Source organism: Dama dama, chromosome 30 (genome assembly GCF_033118175.1).
Source record: "Dama dama isolate Ldn47 chromosome 30, ASM3311817v1, whole genome shotgun sequence".
Classification (NCBI taxonomy): domain Eukaryota; kingdom Metazoa; phylum Chordata; class Mammalia; order Artiodactyla; family Cervidae; genus Dama; species Dama dama.
The window spans coordinates 22758975-22776622 of record NC_083710.1 but is presented as its reverse complement, the minus strand read 5'-3'; the positions used below and the strand labels follow the sequence as shown (position 1 = coordinate 22776622).

The 17648-nt window shown below is 43.3% G+C and overlaps 1 protein-coding gene across 2 annotated transcripts in view; it reads right to left on the bottom strand.

The window, feature by feature from the left end:
• Nucleotides 1-9497: 9497 nt before the first annotated feature.
• The window catches only part of CDADC1 (cytidine and dCMP deaminase domain containing 1), a 33769-nt gene continuing 25618 nt past the window's right edge, over nt 9498-17648 (bottom strand). For both annotated transcript variants that reach the window (XM_061133476.1, XM_061133475.1), the window contains one exon: nt 9498-14765. In XM_061133476.1, coding sequence (XP_060989459.1) covers nt 14692-14765 — 74 coding nt within the window. In that variant the 3' untranslated portion in view covers nt 9498-14691. The remainder of the gene's footprint in view (nt 14766-17648) is intronic.

Genomic DNA, 17648 nt, shown 5'->3' with positions numbered 1-17648 from the left:
TATTTCTTATAACTTGGAAAACTAGAGCTCTTTCTCCTTGGAAACACATGGAGAAAAATAACAATATTTCAGGTTCATGCTTGAAACCACCTTCGCAGGGTCAAGGAGGTTGACCAAAAGAACTCCTTCTCCAAGAGATCCTAAACGTCTGTAGGGCACTTCACGGCGCTTAGAGGGAGCGGAGGAGCATAATCAGGCTGGCAGACGCCCAAGTGCCCGTGCAGCCCCGGGGCTGGGGAGGGAGGCAGGAGAAAGGGCTGAGCGTCGGCTTTAGAGAGGACGGCCTCTAGAGGGCGCCGGGCACCAGGGGAGCCCACCTGCGGCTCCCAGGCCAGACCTCCAGGCTGCCAGATGCGGTTGGTGGAAGCCCAAGGATGTGCCCAGAGAACAGAGGTTGGTTCCCGGGCGCCTCTGACTCTCTGGCCCAAACTGCTTGGCCTCACAGAGACCCCTTCGGCATCCGATGGGTCACTTCCCGTCTGATCAGGTGGCTCAGGGGCTAGAGAGGCTGACGAACTGTTTCTAAAGAGGCAGGACTCTGGACCCAGAACTACCTGGCTTGACCCTGGGACTTGCAGCTTGCCAGCGTGGGTGTTGGCATTTGGAAAAGGGCGGTGGGGGTTGAGGGGTGGGGGTGGGCTGGTCCTGAACCGGCAGCCTGTAACGGCGGCGGTATTTTGGTGGGTGGGATCTGCTCATCCCTGCACCCTTTCTCTCGAGAGATCCCCCCCAAACTTCCTTCTTTTCCATCTGAGCCTCTCTCCTGTCCCCATACCCCTTCTTCCCGCAGCAGAAGGGTCTCACGTATCCATCTGTTGCCCAATCACTGATCCTAGACTTGGCGTCAGAAGCTATGTGAGGTGCTGGGGTCAAGGAAGAGTTCCCAGCTTTTGAAGTTGCAGGCTTAAGGGGCAGACGGAGCGGTGGAGCTGGGTTACGTGACTAAAAGCCGCCCACCTGCCCTCCATCCCGGACACCTGGCGTTTAGCGCCCGGGGCGGGGCGGAGCCTGACAATAGACCCTGCAAGTGACCGGGGGCCGAGCGCCCCGCCGCCCGGAGTGGAGCTGGGGGTCCCTGCGGAGCCCGAACTCCTCGCGCTGCGACTCTGCCATCCGCCCCCGCTGAAGCCCGGGCCAGGTGCGCTGGCTCGGACCCTCCACCGCGTGGGTCGGGGTGGGGGTGAGGGGCGCAAGGCCGACTTTTGAGGCACAGGGGGTTCGCTCCGAGCTGCGGCTTCTCCTTTGGAAGAGCGGCCCCGCAGCACCTTCCTTTCAGCTCAGTCGCTCAGTCGTGTCCGACTCCTTGCGACCCCGTGGACCGCAGGACGCCAAGCCTCCCTGTCCCTGAGTTTACTCAAACTCGTGTCCAGTGAGTCTGTGATGCCATCCAACCATCTCATCCTCTGTCGTCCCCTTCTCCTCCAGCACCTTAGTTCAGGGGATTTGGGTCCCTCTTTTCGCCCCTTTGCCCTCTGCCCGGCTGGCTCGGCCCCGCGGGGGACGGGAGGGGGCCACCCGCGTGGAATCGGGGAGGGGGAGGGGCCGAGTCCGGGCTGGAGTCGCAGAGCCCCTCCTCCTGTGGGCCGCGAGTGTATGCGGGGGGTGCGGGGCTCCTGGGTCTGCACCCCCAGGGGCGGGATTCAGCCTCTCAGCCTCCTAACCTGCCTCCACCCCCACCTTACAGTGGAATTTTCAGTAATACTTAATTGCTTCTCGGGCTTAAAATTCATCCGTAGATTCGCAAGTCCCTTGATTTAGCCAAGTGCCTCTGCGCTCCTTCCGCTGTTAGATCAAGTACCAGCCGGGAGGGGACAGCGGATGCGACGGAGGGGCCCCCGAAGCCCTGGGCTCAGCAGACTAAACAGGTCGGAGCCGCGCGGTCACAGACGGCTTCCGGGTGGTCGAGGATGATAGTTAATTATAAGTGGAATTATTTTATTTCCTTCTAATATTTGGTCACTATTGTACTCTGATAATGGGCAAGATTGAGGGCAGGAGGAGAAAGGGGCGACGGAGGATGAGATGGTTGGATGGCATCATCCACCCAATGGACCGGAGTTTGAGCAACTCCAGGAGATGGAGAAGGACAGGGAAGCCTGGCGTGCTGCAGTCCATGGGATCGCAGAGAGTCAGACACCACTTAGCGACTGAACGATAAAACAACAGATTTATTAATATGTAATGCAGCTGACTCTTGTATGTTGATTCTGTATCCTACAACCTTATTGTACTTACTACTACTATTAATACCATTTGGGGTGGGGAACCATATATAAGGTCATGTTTTGTGAAGACAGAGAAGCGTTACTTTTTCCTCTCCATTTTGGATGCCTTTTTATTTCTTATTTTTCTGTCAGATTCCTCTGCTTAGGACTTCAGTAACCTCTGTAATAAGAGTGGTGAGTGTGGGTAGCCTTATCTTGTTCCTAATTTTACAGGAAAAGCTCTGAATTTTTCACTTGGGATGGAACCCGGGTCTCTTGCATCTCCTGCATTTGGCAGGCAGATTCTTCACCACCACACCACCTGGGAAGCCCATATATCTGTTAGGTTTACTTTTCTAAGGCTTCCCTGGTGGTTCAGTTGGTAAGGAGTCTGCGTGCAAGGTGAGGGACCTGGGTTCGATCCCTGGTTGGGGAAGATCTGTGGGAGAAGGAAATGGCTAACTCACTCCAGTATTCTTGCCTGGAGAATCCCATGGACAGAGGGATCACAAAGAGTTGGACACAACTGAGTGACTAACACTTTTTACTTTTCTAAAGCATTATGCAGATCAGAGTTTCTCATTAATTTTCTGCCTGGAGATCCATCCGTGTTTACAGATGGGATATTGAAGTACCTTACTATTCATTACTGCTCCTTCTTTATGTAGTTTTGTTCATATTTGCTTTAAGTATCTACATGTTCCAGTGCTGGGTGCACATATATTTATACTTGTAATAGTCTCTTGATAATTCAACCCTTTTATCACATTAGGGTACCATTCTTTGCCTCTTGTGACTGATTTGGATGGAAAACATGTACTACAGTTACTCCTGCTGTCTTTTGGGTTGCTATTGGCATGGGATAGACTTTCACATCTTCTCACTTTAATCTATATATGTCTTTATGTTGAATTAAGTCACTTGTAAATAGCATATGGAAGGTTCTTTTTAAAATTATTGTTTTATTTTGGACATGCTGCTTGGCCTGCAGGATCCTTGTTCCCCAAGCAGGGATTGTACCCAGGTTTCCAGCAGTGAAAGGACAGGAACCTAACCTCAAGATCTCCAGGGAATTCCCTGTAGGTTCCTTTCTTAAATTAGTTCAGTCCCTTTGTGTCATTTAATTGGAGAATTTCATCCATTAATGTTTACATTGTTGATAAGGATTTTCATTGTTTTCTGTTTGTTATCGTTGTTGTTCTGAAGGAGGAAACAGAACAGACTATCTTGAAAGCAGGATTCCATCTTGGGCCGGACTGTGGACTTTGACCTATATGCCCAGTATCTATGGAAACTACATACCAGCTGGAAAACCAGGCCCCCGGAAGGAAGCGCCCCAGGGCTGTCTGTTGCCTAAAAGAATACCCTAATTACCTGTGTAACGAATAGAATCAAACATTCTATTATGCTTATTGGGGTATGACCACAGGCCTATTGATAATTGTCCACTATTAACTATCTAGGCTTAAGGCATATGAATCACAGGTTAACTTTGATTGTATCTTTCTTTTTCCTTTGTTCTGACTAGTTTCAGGGAATTTGGGGAGGCGAGTTTGTGCACCTACACTTAGGGTATGTAAGGTTTTCACAAAAACTGATCGGGGTCCTTGGCTAAGAGGAGACTCTGCCTTGGGCTGGCCAGTGTAATAAATTGCACTCCACTATCTGCGTTGTCCTTCTGAGTGAGTTTGTTTCCCAGAACGCGTGGCTACAACTGTTCCTTTGAGGTTTTTTTTTTTTTTTTGATATGAATTAATTCTTTATCTTTTGTGTAACTACAGTAGATTTTTCCTTTGTAGTTTCCATGAAATGTATGTAAAGTATCTTGTATGTAAAATATATTTGTTAATAACCTTTAATTTCATAAAATAACTATTTCATATAAACCATAAATTATCCTCTGAAAAATACTTGTATATGTGTTTGCATACACACACACACACACACACATATACAACACACAGACATACACAAATATCCATTACACATTTGGATATTGGGATATTTTTCTTTACATGTAAGATTTCTTATTATATTTAAGGAAGTCGTTTTTTCCTTTTCTTCAGTCATTTTCTCCTGTATTATCTATATGAGGAGTTCATGATAATTTTATTCATATGAGCACTTTCCACTTTATTTTCTTTTCTACTTTTAAAATTGCAGCCTCCCTTTTAATATACCTTTTAACTAATGTGTCTACGTGAACTGTGTACTACATACTTATAGTCTTTAAAATATTTTGTCTTATTTTCTGTAATGAATTTCCATTGGTTCTTCAGACTTATTAGATATAGATCCACATGCTCTACAAATGAAGATGACTTTAATCCTTCTTTTCCAGTAGTAAATTTTTACTACTCAAAGTGTTGTTAGGCATTCATGTCTACTAGTGATCTTTCTGACAATTACAGGAAATTAATGTATTATTTCTCTGTAGGTGAACTAGTAGTGTGGGTACTGGACATTTCTTTGGGCACATAAGCATTAATATCTTCATTTTTATAATTTTTCCCTATAATATTCTACCATACTACTTTGTGTCTATCAAGTTGATCACATGCTTTTCCTAAATTTATAAGTCAATTAGTTATATTAATATATTTCCTAACAACCAAAACATTGGATTCTTTGGTGTTGGACTCACTTAATCTTGCTATAAAGTTTTTTTCTAAGTTAGCTTTGAAAGTGAATGTGAAAGTCACTCACTAGTGTCCGACTCTTTGTGACCCCATGGACTGTAGCCCACCAGGCTCCTCTGTCCATGGGATTCTCCAAGCAAGAATACTGGAGTGGGTTGCCATGCCCTCCTCTGGGGAATCTTCCCGACCCAGGGATCGAACCTGGGTCTCCTTTAGTGCAGGCAGATGCGGGGAGCGGCTTGAAAGAGCTGACTCTGGGAGCTGCCTTGATTGATTATCAAGGGTCTGTTCGCAGACATAGCTCTCTGTCCCGCCACCTCTCTGGAATTTACTATCCAAGTTAACTTCTAACAGAACATTAGTGAGCCTTGAATGCACACAAGACGCAGATAGATAGCTTTGCACGACTGCCCTTAAGATAAGTAGGATGCCTTTGGCGCCATGAGAGAGCTCTGGTGATTGTTATCTTAAAGATGATGTACACGGGGAAGAATTTTCTTTGGGATGCCTCTCTTCTTGGTTTAGTATATATGTAACCCTGAGAAATAAAGAATCATCGTTGATTGCAGCGATCCTCTCAACTCCATCTGTTCTGTGTCTTTATTTCTTAGCCTAAAGGAACGCGTCGTGTTGCTCGCTGAAATCTTCCGGCTGGCCCGGCAGGCAGATGCTTTACCACTTGAGCCACCCGGGAAGCCCAAGTTAGCTTTATTAAGGCATTATTCCTTTTTTTAAATCTTATTGAGATATAATCAACATACAGCATTGTGTAAGTTTAAGGTCTACAGCATAATGATTTGATGAACATATATCAGGATTATCCCAATCAGTTTAGTGAACATTCAACACCTCATATAGGTATAAAATTCAAGAAATAGCATAAAATTTTGAGATAATTCTTATGATGTACTCTCTTAACAACTTTCATATATAACATAAAGTGGTGTTAATTATATTGGTCATGTTGTACCTTAAATCCCTAGCACTTATTAATTTTATAACTGGAAGTCTGTAACTTTGGCTGCCTTCATCCAGTACCTTCTCCACCCATACACTGCGTCAGTCAGTCAGTCAGTCAGTTCAGTTGCTCAGTCGTGTCTGACTCTTTGCAACCCCATGGTCTGCAGCATGCCAGGCCTCCCTGTCCATCACCAACTCCCAGAGTTTACTCAAACTCATGTCCATTGAGTCGGTGATGCCATACAACCATCTCATCCTCTGTCATCCCCTTCAACTCCTGCCTTCATTCTTTTCCAGCTTCAGGGTCTTTTCCAATGAGTCAGTTCTTTGCATCAGGTGGCCAAGGTATTGGAGTATCAGCTTCGGTATCAGTCTTTCCAATGAATATTTAGGACTGATCTCCTTTAGGATGGACTGGTTGGATCTCCTTGCTGTCCAAGGGACTCTCAAGAGTCTTCTCCAACACCACAGTTCAAAAGCATCAGTTCTTTGGCTCTGAGCTTTCTTTATAGTCCAACTGTCATATCCATACATAACTACTGGAAAAACCATAGCTTTGACTAGACAAATAATGTCTCTGCTTTTTAATATGCTATCTAGGTTGGTCATAACTTTTCTTCCAAGGAGTAAGCATCTTTTAATTTCATGGCTGCAGTCACCATCTGCAGTGATTTAGGAGCCCCCCAAAATAAAGTCTGCCACTGTTTCCACTGTTTCCTCATCTAATTGCCATGAAGTGATGGGACCAGATGCCATGATCTTAGTTTTCTGAGTGTTGAGTTTTAAGCCAACTTTTTCACTCTCCTCTTTCACTTTGATCAAGAGGCTCTTTAGTTCTTCACTTTCTGCCATAAGGGTGGTGTCATCTGCCTGTCTGAGGTTATTGATATTTCTCCTGGCAATCTTGATTACAGTAGTCTGAACATTCTTTGGCATTGCCTTTCTTTGGGATTGGCTTGAAAACTAACCTTTTCCAGTCCTGTGGCCACTGTTGAGTTTTCCAAATTTGCTGGCATATTGACTGCAGCACTTTTGTTGTAGGAAGGGGGACCCCCTTCCAGGGCCCGAAGTTGGGCTCTTGTCTAAAACTCGGAAAAGAATTGTCCGAGGAGACACGTGCTGACAAAACAAGAGATTTTATTGGGAAGGGCACCCGGGTGGAGAGCAGGAGGGTAAGGGAACCCAGGAGAACTGCTCTGCCATGTGGCTCGCAGTCTCAGGTTTTATGGTGATGGGATTAGTTTCCGGGTGGTCTTTGGCCAATCATTCTAATTCAGAGTCTTTCCTGGTGGCGCACGCATCGCTCAGCCAAGATGGATGCTAGCAAGAGGGATTCTGGGAAGTGGATGGATAGGTAGTGTCTCCTCTCGACCTTTCCCGAACTCTTCCGGCTGGTGGTGGCTTATTAGTTCCGTATTCCTTATCAGGATCTCCTGCCATAAAACAACTCATGCAAATGGTTACTATGGTGCCTGGCCACGGTGGGCAGTTTCAATCAGTGTGCTCCCCCTAACACTTTCACAGCATCATCTTTCAGGATTTGAAATAGCTCAACTGGAATTCCATCATGTCCACTAGCTTTGTTCGTAGTGATGCTTCCTAAGGCCCAGTTGACTTCACATTCCAGGATGTCTGGCTCTAGGTGAGTGATCACACCATCGTGATTATCTGTGTTGTGAAGATCTTTTTTTGTACAGTTCTTCTGTGTATTCTTGCCACCTCTTCTTAATATCTTCTGCTTCTGTTAGGTTCATATTATTTCAGTCCTTTATTGAGCCCATCTTTGCATGAAATGTTCCCTTGGTATCTCTAATTTTCTTGAAGAAATCTCTAGTCTTTCCCATTCTATTGTTTTCCTCTATTTCTCTGCACTGATCAGGGAGGAAGCCTTTCTTATCTCTCCTTGCTATTCTTTGGAACTCTGCATTCAAATGGGTATATCTTTCCTTTTCTTCTTTGCTTTTCACTTCTCTTCTTTTCACAGTTATTTGTAAGGCCTCCTCAGACAGCCATTTTTGTTTTTTGCATTTCTTTTTCTTGGGGATGGTCTTGATTCCTGTCTCCTGTACAATGTCACAAACCTCCGTCCATAGTTCATCAGGCACTCTATCAGATCAAATCCCTTGAATCTATTTCTCATTTATGTATAATCATAAGGGATTTGATTTAGGTCATACCTGAATGGTCTAGTGGTTTTCCCTACTTTCTTCAATTTAAGTCTGAATTTGGCAATAAGGAGTTCATGATCTGAGCCACAGTCAGCTGCCAGTCTTGTTTTTGCTGACTGTGTAGCGCTTCTCCATCTTTGGCTGCAAAGAATATAATCAATCTGACTTTGGTATTGACCATCTGGTGACGTCCTTGTGTAGTCTTGTGTTGTTGGAAGAGGGTGTTTGCTATGACCAGTGCATTCTCTTGGCAAAATTCTGTTAGCCTTTTCCCTGCTTCACTCTGTACTGTAAGGCCAAATTTGCCTGTAACCTGGAGTACCCTGCATCTGGTAACCACAAATCTCTTTTACTCTGAGTTCATTTGTTGAACTATAATTGACCTACGACACTGGTAGTTCTGGTTGCCCAACATAGCAATTAGATATTTCTGGACATTTCAAAATGATCAATACAGTAAGTCTCTGTGTGTCATCATACATAGTTAAGTATTACATAACTATTAACTACATTTCTCAAATCTCATACCCAAGACTGTTCTTTTGCCTCTGGAAGTCTGTACCTCTTGATCTCCCTCAGCTGTTTCTTCCCTCTTCCCACTCCCCTCCATGGTGACTACCTACTTTTCCCTTTGTATTTACAAATCTGTTTCTGTTTTGTTATCTGTTCATTTGCTTTGATTCTTAGATTACACCAATAATTGAAGTCATACAATAATTGTTTTTCTAAGTCTTATTTTAACTTAGCATAGTACCCTCTAGAGATATATTCACGTTGTCTCAACTAGCAAGATTTCATTCTTTTCTGTGGCTGAGTAATATCCTGTTGTGCATATGTATGTATGTATAATCTTCTTTATCCATGAATGGGCTCTTGGGTTGGCTATTGTAAATAATGCTGCTGTGATTGTATTGGTGCATATATATTTCCTGATGATTGCTTTGATTTTTTCAGATAAATAACCAGAAATGGAATTCCTAAAATATATGGTAGATCTATTTTTATTTTTTTTTGAGCAATAGCATACTTTTTTTTTCCAATTTTTTCCACTGTGACTATACCAATTTCCTTCCCACCAAGAGTGAATGATGGTTACCTTTTCTCTGTTGTCATCTGTTATTGTGTTTTTGATAACAATATTCTGACAACTGTGAGATGGTATCTTCTTGTGATTTTGATTTGCATTTCTCTGGTGAATGATGCTGGGCATCTTTTCATGTGCCTGTTGATCATCTGTATATTTTCTTTGGAAAATTTGTCTCTTCAGATCCCCTGCTCAGTTTTTTAAACTGGGTGCTTTGTTCTATTAATGTTGATTTTTATGAGTTCTTTGTATATTTGAGGCATTAATTCTATCAGATATATACTGTGCAAGTAAACTTGAGCCTGAAGCCATCTAGTGGACCAATTCCAGCAGATGTTTAATATGAACCAAAATACATGGTTAGCCTGGTCAAATGTTTTCTATTTTCAAGCCTTTTAAAATATACAATCAGAAATAACAAATAGACACCCAAATGCTATAGTGGTATTGAATAGATTTTAATTTTTTATCCCCAAAGATTGTATTTTAGAAAATCTGTTATTTTTCAGGTATTCCTTCCTCACCTTCATCGTCTAAAAATAGCCCTCATCAGAAGAACACATACTCCTCTGACACAATATCTCTGGGGCTTATCCCCAGGGGAAAGATACATAATATTAGGGGGTGGCTATTTGTACTAAATGGGCTTCCCTGGTGCTTCAGCGGTAAAGAATCTGCCTGCAATGCAGGAGATGTGGGTTCGATCCCTGGGTTGGGAAGGTCCCCTGGATGAAGGCATGGCAACCCACTCCCATGGAGAGAGGAGCCTGAAGAATCCCATGGACTGAGGAGCCTGGTGGGCTACAGTCCATAGGGTCGCAAAGAGTTAGACACGACTGAAGCAACTGAGCCCATTTATACTAAATACATTAATTATTTAAAATGACTGCAGGAAAAAAATAAAAATAAATAAATAAAATGACTGCAGGAAAGGAATTTCATGCTTAAAGCCAAAACATTACAGAAAATATGAAAATGGAGGAGTGAACAAACATTAATTTACCTCTGTTTATGCCCCTGAAATCATAAAATGAGAGTGAAGTCTTGGTTTTCTTTGTTTTAAACATAAGCTCAGGACAGACAGAAGAGAGGACTCTGTAATGACAGGCGGACGCTCTGCCTGGGAACGTGCGGTGGTGCATGAGGCTGTGCTCTGCTCTATACTGTCCCGAGATATGTTGCCTGGTGGCCCTCTTTGAATCTGGTGAGTCTGACTGACAGCCCAAACCTTGAAACTCATTCAAGCAGTGTAACCAGGATCATGAAACAGGGCCTTCAGAATTCTGAGGCAGGGTCGGGGGAGGCGGTTATTCCCAACCTAGAATTCTACACCCAACAAACTATCTAAATTGAGGGCAGAATAAAGACATTCACAGGTACTCACAGTATTGAAACTGTTCCCAGCAACAGTCTGTTCTGACAGTCATCTCACCACCATGACCTTTTCTCAGGGACCTTCTCAAAGATATGCCCGCCCAACTGAGAAAAAGTCTGGATTCTGGGGGTTCCAGTTCAAGAAGGTGGAGGATGCCTCTGTCCCCACCCTCTCCCATCCCAGGAGCGCCGAGGAGGGCGAACCCGGGAAGACAGCAGTGCAGAAGGTCCAGTGACTGATCAGCCCAGGCTGGAGGTGGTCAGAAGCTCCGGGAGGGACGTCTTCAGTAAGAAAACCTTTTTAGGACACCCAATGTGCTTGAATCGGAGAAGGCAATGGCACCCCACTCCAGTACTCTTGCCTGGAAAATCCCATGGACGGAGGAGCCTGGTAGGCTGCAATCCATGGGGTCGCTAAGAGTCAGACACGACTGAGCGACTTCACTTTCACTTTTCACTTTCATGCATTGGAGGAAATGGCAACCCACTCCAGTGTTCTTGCCTGGAGAATCCCAGGGACGGGGGAGCCTGGTGGGCTGCCGTCTATGGGGTCGCACAGAGTCGGACATGACTGAAGCGACTTAGCAGCAGCAGCAATGTGCTTGAATACCGAGAGAAGGTTACACAGCTGGCAGAAGAGTTTGGTTACAGGTTAGCAATAAAATATACAAAATCAATGTCCCCACAGCCCCGCGTAGAAAAGACAAATTTGAAATGCATGAAAATACATTTTATACAGAAAGTCATCACAGTACACAACGTGATAAAGCTGTGAGTAGCACTTACAGTCATAATACCAAACAATGAATACTGATGCAACCAAATTGAAAGAATATTGGGAGGATGGAGAGATGGTAGTGTGTGCAGAGGAGAGGGAGGTGAAAGAAAGCCCTTCCATGATGGAAATTCAAAAGAAAATACCTAAAACTGAAACACTATTAAGGAACATGTGATTTGGAGACAAATACAAAGTAAATCAGCTAAAAGCCTTGAGCCTGGTGGCCTCTGGGGAAGGGTGATACAGAAGACAGAGTGGGTTTTACTGTTTCAAAGAAAGGTTTATAGATCTATTTTGCTCATTTAGAATGTGTAGGTGTAATTTTACTTAAAAAATGACTTAATTTACAATGACAGAAGTCTTTTATTACTGTCACACACAAGTTAAAATCAGCTAATACGTCAACAGGTACAGGACAAATGAGCACTGACATTAAAAACAAAACTGAAAATGTAGAGAGAAAAAAACCAAAGCCGATACTGATTTAGGCCCTTGTGACATCCTGAGCTAGACTTTAAGAAATCATTCACCTTCTGGACACTTGTGCTTCCAGTTCTGCAGAGGAGTATTCTAAATAGATGAGATCTAAGTTCCTTTGAAATCTGAGTCTCTTTAAGTGCAGTAATTGAATAGGGTAAACACATTTTATGGACGCATTTCTAAAGGGTATTCCATTTTAAACAGGCCTTGTTTTCAACTGGTACTGATTAATAGGGCTTTTTACTCTTCTTATATGTAAAAAATATGTAATAATTCTAAATGATCGCAGAAAAACCCTTTAATATGACACATGAAATGAAGGTTCTAAACTGTTCCTTGACCTTAAGAAGCAGAAGTAATAGCCACAGCTCAATGCTAAGTGGCCACTCTTGGCAATACCAGAACTTCAAAACATAGCTCTAAAGTGGGTTAAAAGCAGACTGCTGTGGTAGATCTGAAAGCTCAACTGTTCATGCATAAACCGAGAAAGATTTACGAGAAGGTGTATTCTCAAACTCATTAAGTAACTGAGGAAGAGAAACCCATGGAAAAGCCGAATAAAAGAAAAAGCGTTGGCAGTGATCTGATACAGGTAAACCTTCATACACCCCACTGACAGCCGAGGGCCGAGCCAGGCCCGCACTCACCCCACCTCCAGTCGGCACAGCTGTTGTCCTTGGCAGTAAACAAATGCAGAGCTCTTTTTCAAAGTATGCATTTACTATCGTCTTTCCAGTCTTTGAAATTAATGATGATGTATTTTTAAGGGCAAGTTCCGATTTCTCAGCCTGAGGGGTGAGCCCTCTTGACTGTGGGTGACTAGGTTTTAGGCAGTACTGCTGTCCCAGGCGGAGAAGGCAATGGCACCCCACTCCAGTACTCTTGCCTGAAACATCCCATGGACGGAGGAGCCTGGTAGGCTGCAGTCCATGGGGTTGCTAGAAGTTGGACAGGACTGAGCGACTTCACTTTCACTTTTCACTTTCATGCACTGGAGAAGGAAATGGCAGCCCACTCCAGTGTTCTTGCCTGGAGAATCCCGGGGACGGGGGAGCCTGGTGGGTTACCGTCTATGGGTCGCACAGAGTCTGACACGACTGAAGCGACTTAGCAGCAGCAGCAGCAGCTGCCCCAGGGGGCTCCTGGTACAGGATAGCAATCTTTGCGTGAGTTCCCAGTTGCTTCCCTTTCCTACTTCCCTTCCCTTTCCTACTTCCCAGGGTGACCACCCATCTCCATTACTTTCTCAGATGTTCATCTCACCCTCACTGTTCCCCTGACTACTCCCTGCAGCCCCTTCAGGGCCTCCACTTCTACAGGCCCTTCTTCTGTGACTCACCCGAGTGTCTGCCTGTCCTCTTGGGTGTTCCTTCTACCACTGTTCCTTCAGTTGCATCCACAGGGCAGTTCTCAACCTTGAAGGTCCTCAGAGTCACCTTGAGGGAATGCTGGCCCCAGCCCCGGAGTTTGATTCAACAGGTCTGGGTTAGGGATTAACAATGAGCACTTCTAACAAGTCCCCAGATGAGGCTAACGCTGTTGGTCCAGGGACCCCGGTCTGAGAAGCACTGTCATTAATACGTGACTTTACGCTTACATCTGTCACTAGACTGCAAGCTTCTTGAGGTCAGGGAGCATTTCTTACACGTCTCATCTCCAGGGTCTAGCCAGTGTCCAGCAGTCATTCAGTCAACAAATATTTATTGAATGCCTGTTATGTGCTAGACACTGTTGCAGGCACTAGATTTAGCAGTTAAAAAAAAAAAAATTTACACACACACACAGGCTGAGCGGGCTGCTGTCCAAACAGGGGCACCAGTCCACGTGCGGGTTGTCCTGTGCACCCTCCTGAGGCTGGCAGGAGGCCCTGTGAGGATCTGAGACACCCTGGGAAGAAAGTGGGCGACAGCAGAGCTGAAGCTGACTCCCTGCACAGAGCACGTCACACCCCAGGCCTGCCTGCGGGCCATCGGCCATGCGGCTCCCTCCCTATCTCCAGGGAAGTACAAAGCCTGTGCCTTCATCTTTGGGCTAATCTTCTGAAATTTTCCTCAACAAATAAAAAATGAGAGGACTCATGAAGAGCAATTTGGAAAATAACTGAACTGACCATCATGTTTACCAGCAAGACTTTCAGTATTCTTATGGTTTGCAAATGTTTTTGTAAGGCCTTCCATTCAAAGCCCTGAAATGCTCTCTGCTAATTATATGGAGGGGATAATGGGCAGCATTTATGAATGGAATTCCAGACTCAAATATTTCTTCTCTTGTTAGTGGTTTCAAGAGTCAGTGAGATCAGAGAATAATATTGTCTGAGAATAAAGCTATCTTCCTATTGCTACCCCGAACCAGTGATGTAATACCAGAGTCCAACAAGTGATGATGATTTTTACATACTGAAAGACTGAAAAAAATGAATAACCTTGTTAGGAACACACTTTCATGATGGAGCCCAGGTCCACCAAATTCATTTTTATGACTCCATGCTAATCAAGTAAATTCTGATTACCAGAAAGCTTTGGGTATAAATGGGGCCTTTTGGTAAGTCACACATTGACATAAAAATGGTCAGGTTGCTGTTCATTTCCCTGGAGTAGATTACTAATTATCACCTTCATAATCCAAAGGGATTAATATTTCTGAAAAGGTGTGTACTTCTCTGCTGAGATGAGAACCTCCAATGAACCAGCCCCTTTCAGACTGGATCCCCTAAAGCTAAGACCAGGAGAAATCAATCCCTGTAGCCAACTGAACTGGTCTCATGAAATGATTGACACTTCCTTCAGTGTAAGAAAAGAACACACCACTGTACTCTGGAAAACATACAAATAAATCTAAATAAAAATATTAGTATCATTTGTATGCTAATAATAAATTAGCTTCCTTTAAAAATTTTTTTCAACTATTTACAAAATCCATTCTTATTTTCTGAGTTAACAAGACTGGATTTTAAAAGTGCAATAAAAATTCTTGAGGCCTTCAGCCCTCGTTCAGACAAGACTTCTTAGTGGTTTGAAAGACGCAGCTTCTTGTTCTGGTGCGGTTCTTCCTCCAGGGGTACGGGTCCCAACACGCCATCTGGCGGTCAAGAACAACTTAACGTCAGGAAAACGTCACTTCAAAGAAATGAGCATTTGTTAAAGTCAGAGGCTGTAAGATCAAAATAATGCTTAAGCTAAAGAGGATTATTTAAAAAATAAAAATGAAAAAGGGCATATTGATTTTATCTTTAAAATTCTCAACTGTTAAAGAACAGACTCTAGATAAGTCACTCACAATGTATCTGACCTTTTCCAAACTGGATTCATCAACAGTGTATAGACAATTCACAAAACTTTTTTTGGGGAAAAGTTATTACTGTTAGGCTGGAGGAGACAACATGACCCATCTGTTGTCCAGGGAGAGAAGGGAGCCGTCTGCGGGGCAGGGAGATGTGAGGGGACACCCCGCCATCCCCACGCTCCCCCACCAGAAGGCAAGCAGACTCATCAGCTTGGTCAGGTGGGAAATGGGCCTGGCTTCCACTTCACCCCATGACCTGATTTCCCTGGCTTTCCTGGGACACATGCTGTGTGTGTGTAAAGTGCACAATGTGATGGGTTTCAACACAAGCACACATCGAAGAATCCACCGCCATGGTTAAGATGGTAAGTATACCCACCACCTCTGAAAGTCTCCTTTTATCCTGCTGCTTTCTGTCTCTCCAGGGATCTCCCTGCCCTCCAAGCCTCTGTGCTCACCTCACTCTTCTTAGTCTTAAGGACACCTGGATCAGGGTGCAGGGAGAATAGATCTGGAAAGCCTTCTCTCTTATTATGTAATATTGGAAACATTAAAAAAAGACTGTGTGTGATATAGATGGGAGTCCTAAAGCCTAATAATAAATTAACACTCAAGAACCTACTTTGTTGTTGTTCACTTGCTAAGCTGTGTTCGACTCTTTCACCCCAGGCTCCTCTGTCCTCCACTCTTTCCCAGAGTTTGCTCAAGAACCTACTACCCAACCCGCAAAACTAGAATGTTACCACTTCCCATGTGCCCCCCAGTCTAATCCCATCCCTCTTTCTCCCTTATACAGAAGTAACCACTGTGCTGAATCATTTATCATTCCATTGCTTCTTAGGAATAATTTTGCCACATGTACTAACCAGTACACTATTTGCCTTCTTGTTCAACTTTATATAGAAGTTGCATTATAATGTATTTAGTCTTTTGAAACTTGATTTTTCCATTTAGCATTATATTTCTAAGATCCATCAATATTCAAGAATGTAGATGTAATTCATTTTACTTTCACTGCTTTATAATATTCCACTGTAATATTTTAATTTCCAGAGATAAATTTTTGTGCTATTTCCAGTTTTTGCTTTTAAGAGCAATGTTGCAATGTATTATCTATCTCTGCCTTTCCTACAAAACATGTAAGAGTTTTCCTAGGGCATATGCTTAGAGGTCAAATTGCTGGGTCATGGAGCATACACACCTTCAGTTTTACAAAGATAACATTAAACTGCTTTCCCAAGGTGGCTGTGCACATTTTCAGTCCAGCCAGCAATACACAAAGGTTTTAATGACCCACCTCCTCACCAGCACTTGCTGTCGTCAAACTTTAATTCTGCAACTCTAGTAGGTACAGCAAATGGTGTGAACACTGTTGCAGTGATTTTAATTTGCATTCCCATGACTGCTAATGAGCCTGAGCATTTTTTCATGTGTTTATTAGATGTCTGTGTTTCTTCTGTTGTGAAATACCTTTAACTATCTTTTACCCATTCTCACATGAACTCAACCATTAATCAACTGTATATAATTGACAACCACGGACTACTTCATCCAACAATAGCAAAATACACATTGTTCTTAACCTCACATGGAATGTTCACCAAGAGAGACCACATTCTGGGCCATAAAACACACCCTAATAAATTTAAAAGGATAGAAATCATACAATGTCTGCTCTCAGACCACAATATAATTAAACTAGAAAAGACTAATAGAAACATAACTGGGAAATCTCAAAATATATGTGGAAGTTAAATAATACATTGCTAAATAACAAATGAGTAAAAAAAAACCAACAAAAAAAAACCCCCAAGATAAATTTTAAAATATTTTGGACCCAGAGGAATCGGGTGGAGAGGGAGGTGGGAGGGGGGATCCGGATGGGGAATACATGTAAATCCATGGCTGATTCATGTCAATGTATGACAAAAACCACTACAATATTGTAAAGTAATTAGCCTCCAACTAATAAAAATAAATGGAAAAAAAAATTTTTAATATTTTGAACTAAATAAAAATGCAACTTATCAAAATTTCTTCCATTCAGTGGAAGAAACGCTAGAGAAATGCTAGAGAGAAAGTGAATGTATATATGAGAAAAGAGGAACGATCTAAAATCAATGACCAGAATATATGAATCCAAAGACCAAAGTAGATTCGTGGTGGCCTGGGGCTGGAGGCAGGAGCAAACAGGGATAACTAACAAATGGGTAAGGGGATTCTTTTTGAGCTGAAGGAAAATTGTGAAATGAAGGCTGTGGTGATGGTTACACAACTCTGAATCTACCAAAACCCACCCAATTCTGTACTTTAAAAGGGCAAATTTATGGTATATGGATTATACCTCAATCAAGCTCTTATAAAATTGAAAAAGAGATAAGGATATTATTTACTGGTATAAAACACTTGTTAAAAACTACATATAAAACATAAACCTGCAGTTCAGTGGACAGTCATAAAGCAAACATATTTAACCATCACCCAGGTCAAGAAATAAAGCATTACCAGCAAAATGAAAGCATTCCTCTCATCCCCTCGCCATCACGACCCCTCCTTCCCACCTCAGGACATCCCCCCACAGCATGTCACCCTTACCTTAGTGATCTAGGGACAGGGAATCCTGGCTACCAGACTCTTGATTGTAATTGGCAAAAATCTCCCCTTTCATGGCTTGCCTTT